Source organism: Perissodus microlepis, chromosome 3 (genome assembly GCF_051167445.1).
Source record: "Perissodus microlepis isolate ML-2025 ecotype Zambia chromosome 3, ASM5116744v1, whole genome shotgun sequence".
In the NCBI taxonomy this organism is placed as follows: domain Eukaryota; kingdom Metazoa; phylum Chordata; class Actinopteri; order Cichliformes; family Cichlidae; genus Perissodus; species Perissodus microlepis.
The window spans coordinates 18441480-18454681 of NC_140463.1; the positions used below are offsets into that span (position 1 = coordinate 18441480).

At 38.9% G+C, this 13202-nt stretch overlaps 1 protein-coding gene across 4 annotated transcripts; it reads left to right on the plus strand.

The window, feature by feature from the left end:
* Positions 1–1684: 1684 nt before the first annotated feature.
* On the plus strand, positions 1685–11089 carry LOC146390325 (uncharacterized). 4 transcript variants are annotated; one of them, XM_084923378.1, is made up of 16 exons: positions 1685–1963; positions 3137–3239; positions 3578–3613; positions 3813–4076; positions 4583–4849; positions 4953–5231; positions 6505–6774; positions 8461–8571; positions 8719–8734; positions 8828–8901; positions 8991–9041; positions 9124–9180; positions 10283–10342; positions 10509–10574; positions 10779–10838; positions 10990–11089. In XM_084923378.1, the coding sequence occupies exons 2-16, from the start codon at positions 3221–3223 to the stop codon at positions 11073–11075; spliced, it is 1716 nt and encodes a 571-aa protein (XP_084779504.1). In that variant the 5' UTR covers positions 1685–1963; positions 3137–3220; the 3' UTR covers positions 11076–11089. The 4 variants fall into 4 exon arrangements, with proteins under 4 accessions (XP_084779504.1, XP_084779505.1, XP_084779502.1 ...); XM_084923376.1 differs by lacking the exons at positions 1685–1963; positions 3137–3239 and having other exon boundaries at positions 3331–3613; XM_084923377.1 differs by lacking the exons at positions 1685–1963; positions 3137–3239 and having other exon boundaries at positions 3331–3613; positions 8464–8571.
* The last annotated feature ends 2113 nt before the right edge of the window (positions 11090–13202 follow it).

The window sequence follows — 13202 nt, forward strand, 5'->3', positions numbered from 1 at the left end:
TTAAGTCCAAAGATTTGTCTTTGGTTGATTATTTCTTTATTCTAACAGAACTTCTTGGTTATAAATATGTCAATATTCACGTGCACTCTGGTGAAATGGCTGGATGAGGCCCATGCCAATGTGGTCAAAAGGGACCACCATCAATGATAACATATGTGGCTCCTGATGAATAGGGTGTAGTGTCCGTAACTGCGGTACGTATGGAGAAACAGCAGAGAGAAAAGGACTAAATGTGTGCGGCAGCCGTGGTGATGATGGAACCTGGAACATGAATGTGAGCCCCAGTTGGCCGAAAATAACATGGCAGACATAGTTGAAGCAGCTGCTTGCCACCTGACCCTTCCCTGACAGCAGAGGACGCAGCAACAGCGCCCACTCCTCTGTCTGCCACCGCCACGCATCCAGTGTTACCTTAAAGACCTCCAGGAAAGCTTTGAGGTCATCAGCGTCCTCATAAAGTTGCCATGATGCCAGGTCTGTCTTGGAAATGAGATTTTTAATCTCAATGAGATTTTTACCTGGATAAATAAAGGACTAAAAAAGTACGACTGCCAGGGCTTGGGGGAGCAGCCTAGGGGGCAAGGAACCAGCTGAGCAACTGGGCAACTGAGCTACCCAGCTGCCCAGCACCTTTGTCTGACACTCTGACTGGTTGTGCAAAACCTCCAGCTGCTTTTGAGTGGATGCCACCTTCTCCCAGTGGATCATTGCAAGCTCCACCATCATCTGAGCTAGTGTCTCCACTGGTTGGGCCGGTTGCAGTTCTGTCACTATGCAAACTGGGTTTACGCACTTTACACAGCCCAGACTGTCTGGATTTTCAGCAGGCTCCACCACTGTTTCTGCTTAAAGCTCAGTACCCCTCCTGACACAGTACAGATTTAAACCATACAGAGTGGAGGCTGATTGGCCCAAAGAAGGAAGGCAAGAAGATGATTGGACTAGAGTTATGATGTTAGTATAGAGACTGACAGCATGGGAAAGCGATAGTGATACAGAGAACAGAAAAGCAGACTAACACCCAGGAAAGCAGATGACTGGTTACAGATCTTTCTCACTGAACTTACAAATAAGCTTCATGTATGATTATCACATTGCAACTTAACCTAAGAGTCACTGATTTAATGATATTTTTCTTTAAATCTTCTAAGTTAACAGGTGCAAGTGGAGGCCAAGAAATGTAACTGGGTTCTTCTTCCTCTTCTTTTATCAGCCCCATGAAGTGTGCTGTACAATGGTTTGAACGAAACCTAACAAGAAGGACAAATTTATTTAGAGCATTCATATAACATCTGTGTTTCCAGCTGTGCTCTGTTATCTATAAGATATGTATGTATATATATATATATATATATATATATATATATATATATATATATATATATATATAAGAGACTGACAGTGTTTGTCTGTAGTCAGCCTAAAGAATTGTAACATCTGGATTTACTCTGATTACTAATTCTCAAATAGTTTATGGAAAACTCCTACAGTATTTTTAGGAAATGGATTTTTGATTTGAGTTAAAGTGTCTCATCGGTTTCATCTCAGTGAGTTTCAGTCTGTGCTTGTAACTGAACGATTATCTGCTGCAGTCTGAACGACCTGCCATTTTAAAGTCAGTCAAAGTTTGTTCGATCTCAAAAACATTTCCCATGAGCCTCAGGAAGTAGCTCACTGTGTGGTTACTGAGTGACAAAGTTAACAGCTTTCATCTCTTTGAATACAACAGTTACAGCTACTTTTAAGGAAACAGAGACAAGAGAAGGGAGGGAGGAGGACTTCATCTCACTTCCTGAATTTGAGTGAACATTTGACCAGAACTGAACTTCATGTTCAAAGACTCTGCAGTGATGACTTTACATTAGTGAAGTTTATTTATTATTTAACTGACAAAGTATTTTTATTTAAAGATTTCACTGTTGTGGGAAAAAGTGCTTTCGCCTGCTGTGACCATTTGCTCTGAGTAAGTATTACGTCTCTGGGCTGATGTAACCTGTTTTTTAACTGTTTATAAAGCTTCATAGAAACGTGTTTGTTGTATTTTGAAGCAATTTAGTGACTTTTTGCAGCAGCCTTTAGAATATAATCAGTGATTTGTGGCTCCTTGAAAATTAGCAGCAGCTGATTAATATTTCTATGGCAGGAAGAAAATACTAAATGTCTTTTCTTTTGCTTGCCAATGGTTTTAATCACTTTTCTACAGCAGTTTGAACCCATCAGAATGATGTGTTTGTGTGCTGGAGCATCTGTGAGAGTAACTATTATTGGTGGCAAAGCTCCCAGCAAACACAACAAGCAGACGAGGAGCAGACAAAGGAAACAAAATGTCCATCGCTGTTTCTGTAAGAAGTCAGTCGAGCTCCAAGACTTTAATGTCAAGGCTTCCAATGCAGTTCTTCCAGTATTTGAAATGGTTCCAAGATTTCAAATGTTTTGATGGTCTTGATGTTTAATACATCAAAACTCTTAACTATACTTAAAGAAAAAAAGTCGATAGAGGCCACTTTCACCATCCAGGGTAAAACTGACTTATAACTTTATGACTGAATTTTAGCTCAATATTTGTTTATTAATTTAAAGGGTAAAAAGAAAGTAAAATAAAATTTTAAAAAAATGTCCACAAACTTGCCTGTTCTCCATGTGAGGGTTCAAATGAATGAACACAAACAAATAATTATTGGTACTTACTGGTTTTTATCCATACTTTTGTGTTCATGGATGTTTGATTAGATGAGACGATTATAAACTAGTTTTGAAAATAAGATTTATATACATACTGTATCTGAATATGATTTATGATTTATGACAAAGAGTGTTTAACATGTGATCAGTGCGTGTATGTTATGTGGAGGTGCAGCCAGAGCTGTGCTCTTGTTGTGTTTCTGGGTATAAAACAAAAAACGTCACATTTAAAACTTGTCTTGGACTTGTGATCTCCTCCTTTGGTCTCTTTCACTACTCAGCTCACATCTGTATGACGCAACTTGATTATTATTGCTTAGTTTCCTAATTTGATTCTGCAGCACCAGGAGAGTAAACACATGTCAAAGCATGCTGTAGACAGAGTTTGTTAAGGTGTGATAAAAGGAAGGAAGCAGAGAAAGAAGAAGTTTTAAGGTCTTTGTTTTCTTCACAGTTCTCAGCGTCTCGTGTGCTTCTTCTTCTTTCTCTTCACACAAAGTCGTAGAAGTTTTCAGACGTGTCACAGCTGGATGTGAGGATGGGACCCACTTTCCTCTGTGAGCTGGGCCTATTCTGTCAGTGCATCACTTCTTCCTTTGATTCATTGACTGATGAACATGTTTTAGTAAAATCAGTCATTTGCAGCATTTCAGTTCATGTTTTGTTCTCAACATGGTTGTTTGTAGACTGGATTAGATTTCAGTGCACTGACGCTGGTTTAGTTTATCTAAGAAAGGTTTGTTTCTTCATCAGTGATAATTTGATGCATTTTACATTACATATATAATTTAAACCAATCATAGCAGCCACTGGTAACACCAGGTGTGTTTGATTGATGCCATGTTTGAGTGAGTCTTCAGTTTGATGATGTGTGAAGTTTCTTCCTTTATTGCAGTTCTCTGTACGCTCCTCTGCAGCGGACACGCTCAAGGTGACTCAACAGTTTTCACTGTTCATTTATTTAGTAAATATTAATCTTCATGCATCAATCTTAAACACTTTCCATTTCTGGTTTTTCTTTATTTCCTCAATATATTTATATGTTTATGAACATGTCAGAACAGATTTTCATATGTAAAGTATATAAAAGTGTTTCAGATCAATGATGTTGTGTTTGTGTTGGATTCTAGATGCTGTGCTAACTGTTGAACCCAGCTCGACCATGTTCATCGGAGAGACTGTTAGCTTCAAATGTGTCGTGAAGGAAGAAAAACACACTGACTGGGAATACAAACTCCTAAAGGATGGTCGAGAAATTTTCAACTCCAACACAAACAAAGACCTCAGTTTAAAAATTGCATCTACAGCTCAGAGTGGTAAATACAGCTGCTCTGCTCACAGGACGAGATCCCAGAATACAAAGAACAGTAACACTGTCTCTGTAACTGTGAAGGGTAAGTCGTCAGTGACATGTACACTAAATAATGTTGTCATGGAAACTTGTTTCTGTTGCTGTAAAGCATAAACTTTAACCAGGACACTGATTTTACCTGTTACATCACTCACAGACTCTAAACTTTAAAACAAATAAAAAGAAGAAACATGAAAAGTTTAAGGTGACTGATGTTTCTGTTATTTAAACCAAAAACCACACAGAGCTGTGAAACCATCATTGTGTGTCCTTCAGCAGTGACCAGTGTTAGTTTATATTAGTGTGACTTTTTCAGGTCAGAAAAACATTTATACTGTAATTATTTAGTTACAGAAACAATATCAACATGTTGAGAAAGACACGAGAAGAAAATCAAAGAACACAGAGAGAAAATAAATAGAAAAATATGATAAAGAGTAATGTGGGTGGAAAGTTTCACCACATTAAACCAAATTTTTAAATTTCCCTTTTCTATATTTGTATGAGTTCATAATGAATAATGCATCTTTCCTTTTTCCCTAAGAGAAGGTAAACCCAGGGCCACACTGACTCTAGGATCAACTATCATACCAGTAGGGGGCAGTGTGACACTGACCTGCTCTGTGGGGAGCTCTGCTGACTGGAAATATGAGTGGTTCAGACGTGACCAGAACACTGACGTTCAAATGAGAACAGATGATCAACAAAACGGAGTAATCAGAGTATCTCAAGGAGGAATCTACCACTGCAGAGGAAGAAGAGGAAACCCAGTTTACTACACTGATAAAAGTGATGATGTCACCATTGAGATAACCTGTGAGTTCAGTTATTTAGTTTGAAATTCACATTCGGACACACAGTGTTAAGTTTTCTCTGCTGAGCTGATGTTTCTGTTTGTATCTTAACTGTTAATAAACAGTTTCCAATAAGGTTGTTGTTAAAGGACGACCCAGCTGGCCTCAGATATTCAGCGGTGAGACGATCAGTCTGACATGTGAGGTGCAGGAAGGAGGTGAAACCACTGAGTGGGAGTATAGATGGAGAGGACCCAACCAGACCACACAGTGGACTCACAATAATTACTGGATATTCAATGTTTCTGAGTCCAGCAGTGGAGACTACATGTGTAAGAGTCGACGCAGAGATGACTCATATTCTTCAACAGAGTGGAGTGAAGCCTTCAACTTGTCAGCATCAAGTAAGTGATGTTTGTTGTTGAGCTACATTTTACAAACATAACAATGATCAGAACAGGATGAGATCAACCTGATTGTAGCCTCATTATAGACAGTTTTAAATCCATTGGACGTATGGGACTAAAGAAAAACATCCAAATATTGTTATTACCATGTCATCACTACCACCCTCACCAACCCCAGTCATCATACACAGACTGATCCTTTTCAAGCACTAATAGGTCCTGAGGGGGGCGCCAGTTTATTATGGACAAACAGACATTTGGTCTGATACCTGATAATTACTCTAAACAGAAGCTGAGGTCATTTCATTGTAAAGTTTGTGTGTGTAAGAAAGAGCAGTGAGGCTTGTAGGAAGTTAAACAGAGATGAGTAGGTGGAGAAAAGGTTTGTTGTAATATTTCAGATGGAGATGTTGTCATGGTGACTGATGGAGCTACAAGCGGAAATCTAATGTTTTCATTGTTGAGCTGGATTATTGTGGCAGCCTAGAAACAGATGGTGACTCTGTGATGTCTGTGCAGCTGAAGTGGTGTAGAGAGCCCAGTGATGTGAACATAGTTTCTGCTGTATGCTGTGAATGTGAACACATCTCTAATGTGGAAACAACATTTTAAAACCATGACAGACATTTTTTCCTCCACAGGGGACCGAACTGTTTGAAGGGATTTTCTTCATGGATTACATGTTTTTATACATTCTATCTCAGGAATAATGGATGAGTTTGTTTTATTAAAGCATTGATGTGTGAAATGTTTGATTTCTTCTGATGGTGTTGAAAGAAGATTAACTAATACCAAATAAAAGCAAACTTTTATCTGGTATTAAAGTTTGAAAGTATGAATTAAAGAAATAAAAAGTTAGAAGTCTCATAATTAAAGTGGTGCTATTGAGATTTGTCTGTGCAGCTCTATGATGATCTGCTCCTGTGTGGTTTGACATATGAGTCTTACATTAGTGAGAATCTTCTGATGAATCTGTTGTTGTGGTTGGGAGCAGGAAGGCTTGATGCAGAAAAAGGAAAGGACTAGTTTATAAATGGAAATGCATTGCAGACCTATGTGAGAGGAGAAAGTGGATGAGACCAGTATTAACACTGCTGGGATGTTTTAACGATTAATTTGTGGTGCCTGTTCAAACACTCATCCAATTGATGAAATAGAGAGTATTTTTTTTTTCAAATGATGTTGTTATTAAAATGTATCATTTTACAATTAATTTTACTTTACTTTTATCCATTTTTTTTCTTTTCTTCCTCTTTTTCCCTAACCTCAGGTAAACCCAGGACCACACTGACTCCAGGATCAACTGTCATACCAGTAGGGGGCAATGTGACACTGACCTGCTCTGTGGGGAGCTCTGCTGGCTGGAAATATGAATGGTTCAGACGTGACCATAATGCCACTGAAGTTCAAATCAGAGCAGATGATCAACAAAACAGAGTAATCAGAGTATCTCAAGGAGGAATCTACCGCTGCAGAGGAAGAAGAGGACACCCAGTTTACTACACTGATAGAAGTGATGATGTCACCATTGAGATAACCTGTGAGTTCAGTCATTTTAGTTTTGTTTGTCATGTTTGTTGTTGAGCTTCATTTTACAAACGTAACAATGGTCAGCACAGGAACAATTCAATGGTCTACAAAGTATGTTACTTTTTTTTTGCGAGACCCAGAGCTGCACCTGAGGTAGCCTTCTAGTTTGTCAGACACGTTGCGTAATGAATAGTTCAAAGGTCATTGTTGAGCTCTAGTCCCATCACCCCAGTAAAATGATGAAATAAACAAACATCATATACGTGTGTCTATAAAAAATACTTTGAAAACTTTTAAATGTACAAAACAAATAATGACAAAACTACATCATCCCTATTTAAAAGTCTCATGGAAATTTTCTTCCAGCTGATAACATAAATAAAACACACACATACTTGATCTCAGTCACCATGATCGTGCAGCCCCTCAGCTTCCTGGTACATGCAAGTAAGAGTGAATGTAAGTGATTTCCTTCTCGAGTTCACAAGAATTTTATATTTAGAAAACCTGACCTCTAACTTTGACCTCGAGGTCACTGAGAATTTATCTGAGATTATTAGTAGATGATGAGTTCCCGAGTTATCGGAATCATGAACACAAGTGTCCAAGCCGCCTGCCCCGCCATTGAGCTGGGGACCCCAACTAATACCCCGTAAAGTGATGATGATGAAAAAAGTGCTTTACTGTGAATATTGAGGGCTGTTGCCAGTCTGACAGTATTCAGTATGATGTTTATGTAATATTCAGAATATCTGCTCCTTATCAGCTGCAACACTACCGCAGATTTCACAGTGGCTGCATCACCATCGTTCTTGTGAACACTGACACTTTTTAATTTTAGCGTGTTCAGTGCCGTCTTTACTGAAAGTGTAAAAACAGTGAGACAAAATGCTGTTTTAGTTTAGAGAAGGTCTATAAAGAGGAATCTCGCTCTTCTTTGGACCCATTTTTCCACAAATGTTTGTAAAGGCTACGTACATGATTTTATACATCTGTGACAATGGGACACACCTCAGAGATTAAGAAGGGTACTAGACATTTTATGAGCCACGGTCTGGGGTTGGGAAGCACATCTGTAACCGAAAGGTCGCCGGTTCGATCCCCGGGCTCTCTGTCCTGGTCGTTGTGTCCTTGTGCAAGACACTTTACCCTACTGCCTACTGGTGTTGGCCAGAGGGGCCGATGGTGCGATATGGCAGCCTCGCTTCTGTCAGTCTGCCCCAGGGCAGCTGTGGCTACAACCGTAGCTTGCCTCCACCAGTGTGTGAATGCGAGAGTGAATGAATAGTGGCATTGTAAAGCGCTTTGGGTGCCTTGAAAAGCGCTATATAAATCCAATCTATTATTATAGACATTTTATTAGGTACACCTTGCTGGTCCTGGGTGGACCCCCATTAGCTTTCAGCACTGCCTCGATTTGCCTCTATATATCGAAGTAATTGTATATTACACTGCACCAGCTGACATCTGTCCTGGAGATCATGCTGGTTCCAAGTTACACAGAGAGAATTTTCTTTCGCTTGTGCTTTTTTTGTACATATTACAAAATCATGTAAAATAACATGAGAATGGAGGAGATGTGATCAGGAGTTCTGGTATTGTAAATAGTGCCAGCTCTTGTGTGTGCTTCATGTGAAGCCTGTTGTACATTTAAATCTGTTTACATACATGTAATTAAATCTTCTTATTTATTCAGCAGTGCCCAGGACTGGAAACTCTTCATTTCCTGCTCTGTTGATTGTTGGACTCATCTGTGGACTTTTACTGATTCTTCTTCTGCTGTTGTGTCGCTTCAAACAGTCAAAGGGTGAAACCATTTCTCTCTGATATTACACTGAACATGATCTAATTGTTCAGAACTACAGACGTACCCTGAACGCTGCATGTAATGGTACAGCACCAGAACAGTTTGCAATAAAAACATCTGATTGTGTTTTTCTGTTTGGTTTTTCAGATTCATGCTTTGCCAGGTTTGTTTACATTTTCTCTCTCATTTTATCAAACCAGAATTTCATCCTGTGTTTCTTATTAAATCCACTGTTTTACTACATTTTATGTTCCAGCACAAATCAAACCATAAACCAAACGATCAACCAGGATGAAGCTCGAGACAGCCAACATGCTTCTCCTCACCAAGGTCAGCGTTAATCGTGACAAGTTCTGCTTTAGACATTTCTGGTTATAAGGTGATCAGATCCATGTATATGAGTTTTAATTGTTTCGTAGGTGATGCTTGTCTCTATGAATCAGTCAAAGACCACGATGACACAAAAAATGGTAAAGTATAAACAGTGGTTTATAAGTATGCAGACTCTTTGATTATTCTCATTTATGTGTAAATGTTTGAACTCTATTTTAGTTGAATCTGGGGATGTCACATATTCTTTGATTGATTTTAAAAACATCACTCAGAGAGGTGAGTATTTAATCTGCTACCAATACAAAATACACTAATTTACATGCTTTTATTGGACAGTAGTATCCAAATGAAGGAAAAACTAGATTTTCATTCATGCTATCGCTCCAAGAAGAAAAAGCATGAAACCAGCTGATCGCTGTAATGTGCTCTGTTCAACAAATAAACTAATAAATAGAGGAGAAAGTGGAAAAAGGTGGAACACATTTAAAAAGTTAAAATTCAGGGACTTCAAACCGCTGGTATTGTGAGACGTTACCATCAGGCTGCACAGGCAGACCAGGATGGCCCATTCTCATGTGCATACTTTTGATCAAACTGTTAGAAATAGACACTGCGAACACAGCATGAGGCCTCATGTCCTTTACTAGGACTTGTAGTCACAGCACAGCAATGTGCAGCTCGACTGAACAACAGCAACAAGAAAAGTCAGTCAGGGGGATAAAGAGAGAGGTATCCCTGAAGTTTGAATGAAAATGTTTCATACCTCGATAGTCGAATGTTCCCTTAATTTAATTTGAACAATGAATCTTTTACAATAAAACAATAAACCAAAGAACAATTAATAATCAGTCCAATTCCTTCAGTATTTAAAACCTTTGCTGAAATGTTTTTTCTTTTCAGAGATTCCATTTTCCTTTTTCCAGAGTGTAATTTAATGTAATTACTTTTTTTCCATAAAGGTTTTTATGTTCTTATAGGTGCTGGAGGTTATAAACCTTAACCTATAATCACAGGATTCATTTTAATCCTGTTCTCAACAGAGACAATACATTCAGTTTAGTCCAATCATGTCAAAGATCTGTATTTTAAATGAGATTAGCCAGCAGTGTTTCATGTGATTCTAATATCAGGGGTCATCTATTACTGAGGAGACCCTTCTGAATGCTCACTGGCTGTTTTTGATGTAGGCACAATGTGAAAGAAGCTTTTTTTTAATAATGACAACAAGGGACTGTCAAAAAAAATCATCTTCAATAGATGAGAACCTCCCTCAGTCAGTTCATGTGATGAGTTAGGTTTTCAATGACAAAATGATTTCAGAATAAAGAAAATCAAAGTTACTCCAAAGTTAGTTTATCGTTTGTCTGTCCTCCTTTAGATGATGGCCTGTTGTATGCAGAGGTCTCCCACAAGAGAGCTAAAGCCAAGAGAAACAAGGGTAAGTAAAGTAGTAAAGTACACATTTCTTTTTGCTGTCTGTTTTACACCTTTTACCCCTCAGTCTAAAAGTCTGATTTGAGGTATTCTGATCCTGCTGGCTGTGTGGACTTAGAATTAAGATGTTACTGACAATCATCTTTGACTAATAATGTCTTTATTTGCAGAAAAATCAGCCTCTGCAGCAGCTGAAGAAGTCATTTATTCTGAAGTCAAGTCACAACCAGCTCTTGGTAATTGCACAGAAATAACAGACTCATTATCGCTACAATGATGAACTCAAACAAGATAATATCTAATGCTGAGAAATGTTAGTCAGTGTAGAGAACATCCTTCAATCATTTCATGTAGTTTAGGTGTTGAATGACAGAATGATATAAATATAAAGGAAATTAAAGACAGTCAACCCTTTCTGATCATCGTCTGTCCTCTTTTAGATTACAGCCTGTTGTATGCAGAGGTCTCCCACAACAGAGCTAAAGTCAAGATACATAAAGGTAAGTAAAGTAATCTAAAAAATTGCAAATTTTTCATTTTGCTGTCTGCTTTATACTTTTATACACACCAAGAAAAAGTGTATAAATAGTAGAGCCTTTGAATTAAGATGTTACTGGCAGTCATCTCATCAAAAATTCTCTTTATTTGCAGGAAAATCAGCCTCTGCAGCAGCTGATGAAGCAGTTTATTCTGAAGTCAAATCAAAACCAGCTCTTAGTAATACAGAAATAAAATAGCTTACATACTGTGATTTGTTGTTGTAATGATTAACTCAGAGTAATCTGAGTCCCAAATCACCTTTAAACAATGAATAATTCTGCATCGATTCTTCATGATCATGTGTCTGCAAAACCAACTAAATGTAGCAAAAGTAAAATTTAATTCATTTGAATTTAACAGCACTGGAAGAAAGAAGAAGAACGACAAAAGTAGATTTCAATTAACTTTTTTATGAAAAGTTTTCTTTCATTAAAAAATAGGCAGCAGCAGCAAGTGATAGTGTGGTGTTAGGATCAGGATCTTTCCACTTTCACACAAGCATATATTGAACTGGGGTCTATATTGTAAACATAGACTGCAGACCCAGTGGCAGTTTGATCACTTTTATTAATACTTTGACGGTTGCTGGACACACACAGAGCTGCAGCTCAACACAACAACCACAACAACATCATTAACCAAAACTCTGAACTTTTAAGCCGGCGAGGCAGACGCCGCGCAGGTGTGTACATCGCACCTGCAGCAGCATCGCAAACCACGCCCCGCCACACATGTATTGTTACATCTATATTTACAGATCTTTCCTTTGTTTTTGCAAATCAGCATTTTTGTTCCTCTTGTTTTTTTTTTAAAATGGGTTTGTACATTAATAACATTTTATATTTGTTTATTTCATATTTGGTAAGCTGCCGTCAAATTTTTTATTCTGTTATCTCATTTTGTGTGTCATTTAAACCATGTAACCTTTATTATATAAATGTTATACAGTATATTCTTCAGTCTTGTGTGTTGTGTTTGTTGATAAATTACATAAACATAAATGCTGAGAGGAGTCCTTCAAGTGTTTATATAACACTGACCTGCTGGAACTTTGTACAGAGGCAGGAAAACTTTGAACATGTATGACACCCTTTATACCACACAAATGGACAAACTTTGTTGAGGGAGAGGAGGAGGGGCGATAGTTTTCAACACAGAATACAGTGTTGAAAATTTCTGTTAGTATTTTAAATCTAATATTTTGTGTCAGATTTTTTGTGACTTAATGGGTGCAGTTTCATCTTAAGTCTTAAGACTTGCCTAGTGAAGTCAAAAACAGACGACAATGAAAACATACCAAAGTGAAAGAGATCTCTCTCCTTTTAATTTAACTCACCTTGGATCCCGTTGGAAACTGTAGCATCTCAAATTCACATTTGTTTCCATGTCCTGTTAATGGTGGGAGGACCTTGTCAAGCTGTGTAACCAGCAGCTTTTTTTGTTGGCTTTTGCATTGTACTGACATGAGCCTGGATCAGGAGCGTTCAACAATGCTGTCAACTAATCATGGCAGCACAGGAACAAGCTCTGAGCACAAGATCCATTGAGGCTGGGGTCTATCACACCACGCAAAACCCCAGGTGCAGGCTGTGTAAAGATGCCCCTGAGATAATCCAGCACATAACAGCAGGGTGTAAGATGCTAGCAGGCAGGGCATACATGGAACGCCATAACCAAGTGGCCTGCATAATATACAGGAGTATCTGTGTCTGGAAGTGCCTGGAAGTCCAGAGTTCAAAATGGGAGACTCCCCCAAGGGTGATGGAGAATGACCGAGCTAAGATCCTGTGGGACTTCCGTAGTGACGGCCGTAGTGATCAATGTAGCGGTTCCGAATGACAGCAACATCAGGAAGGAGGAACACGAGAAGCTGGAGAAATGCAAAGGGCTCAGAGAAGAGCTCGAGAAGATGTGGAGGGTGAAGGTGACGGTGGTCCCAGTGGTAATTGGAGCACTAGGTGCAGTGACTCCCAGCAGATCCCGGGAATAACATCGGAGATCTCTGTCCAGAAGAGCGCAGTCCTGGGAACAGCTAAGATACTGCGCAGGACCCTCAAGGTCCCAGGCCTCTGGTAGAGGACCTGAGCTTGAAGGCTTGACCGCCCACAGGGGTGAGTGGGGAATTTTTTTTATATATATCACACTGCTGCTTACTTCTCATTGCTTTGGGCAATGAAACAGGAAATGTCTGTCGTTTCACACCTCTAAACCCACTTACAGCGACATGTAAGGCAACAGTGGCAAGTTCAGAAAAAGGACGACTTCCTCTCACCTCACACTCACTTCTGTTACTGTTTGAGTTGTCCGTTTCCTGTAAATCAATT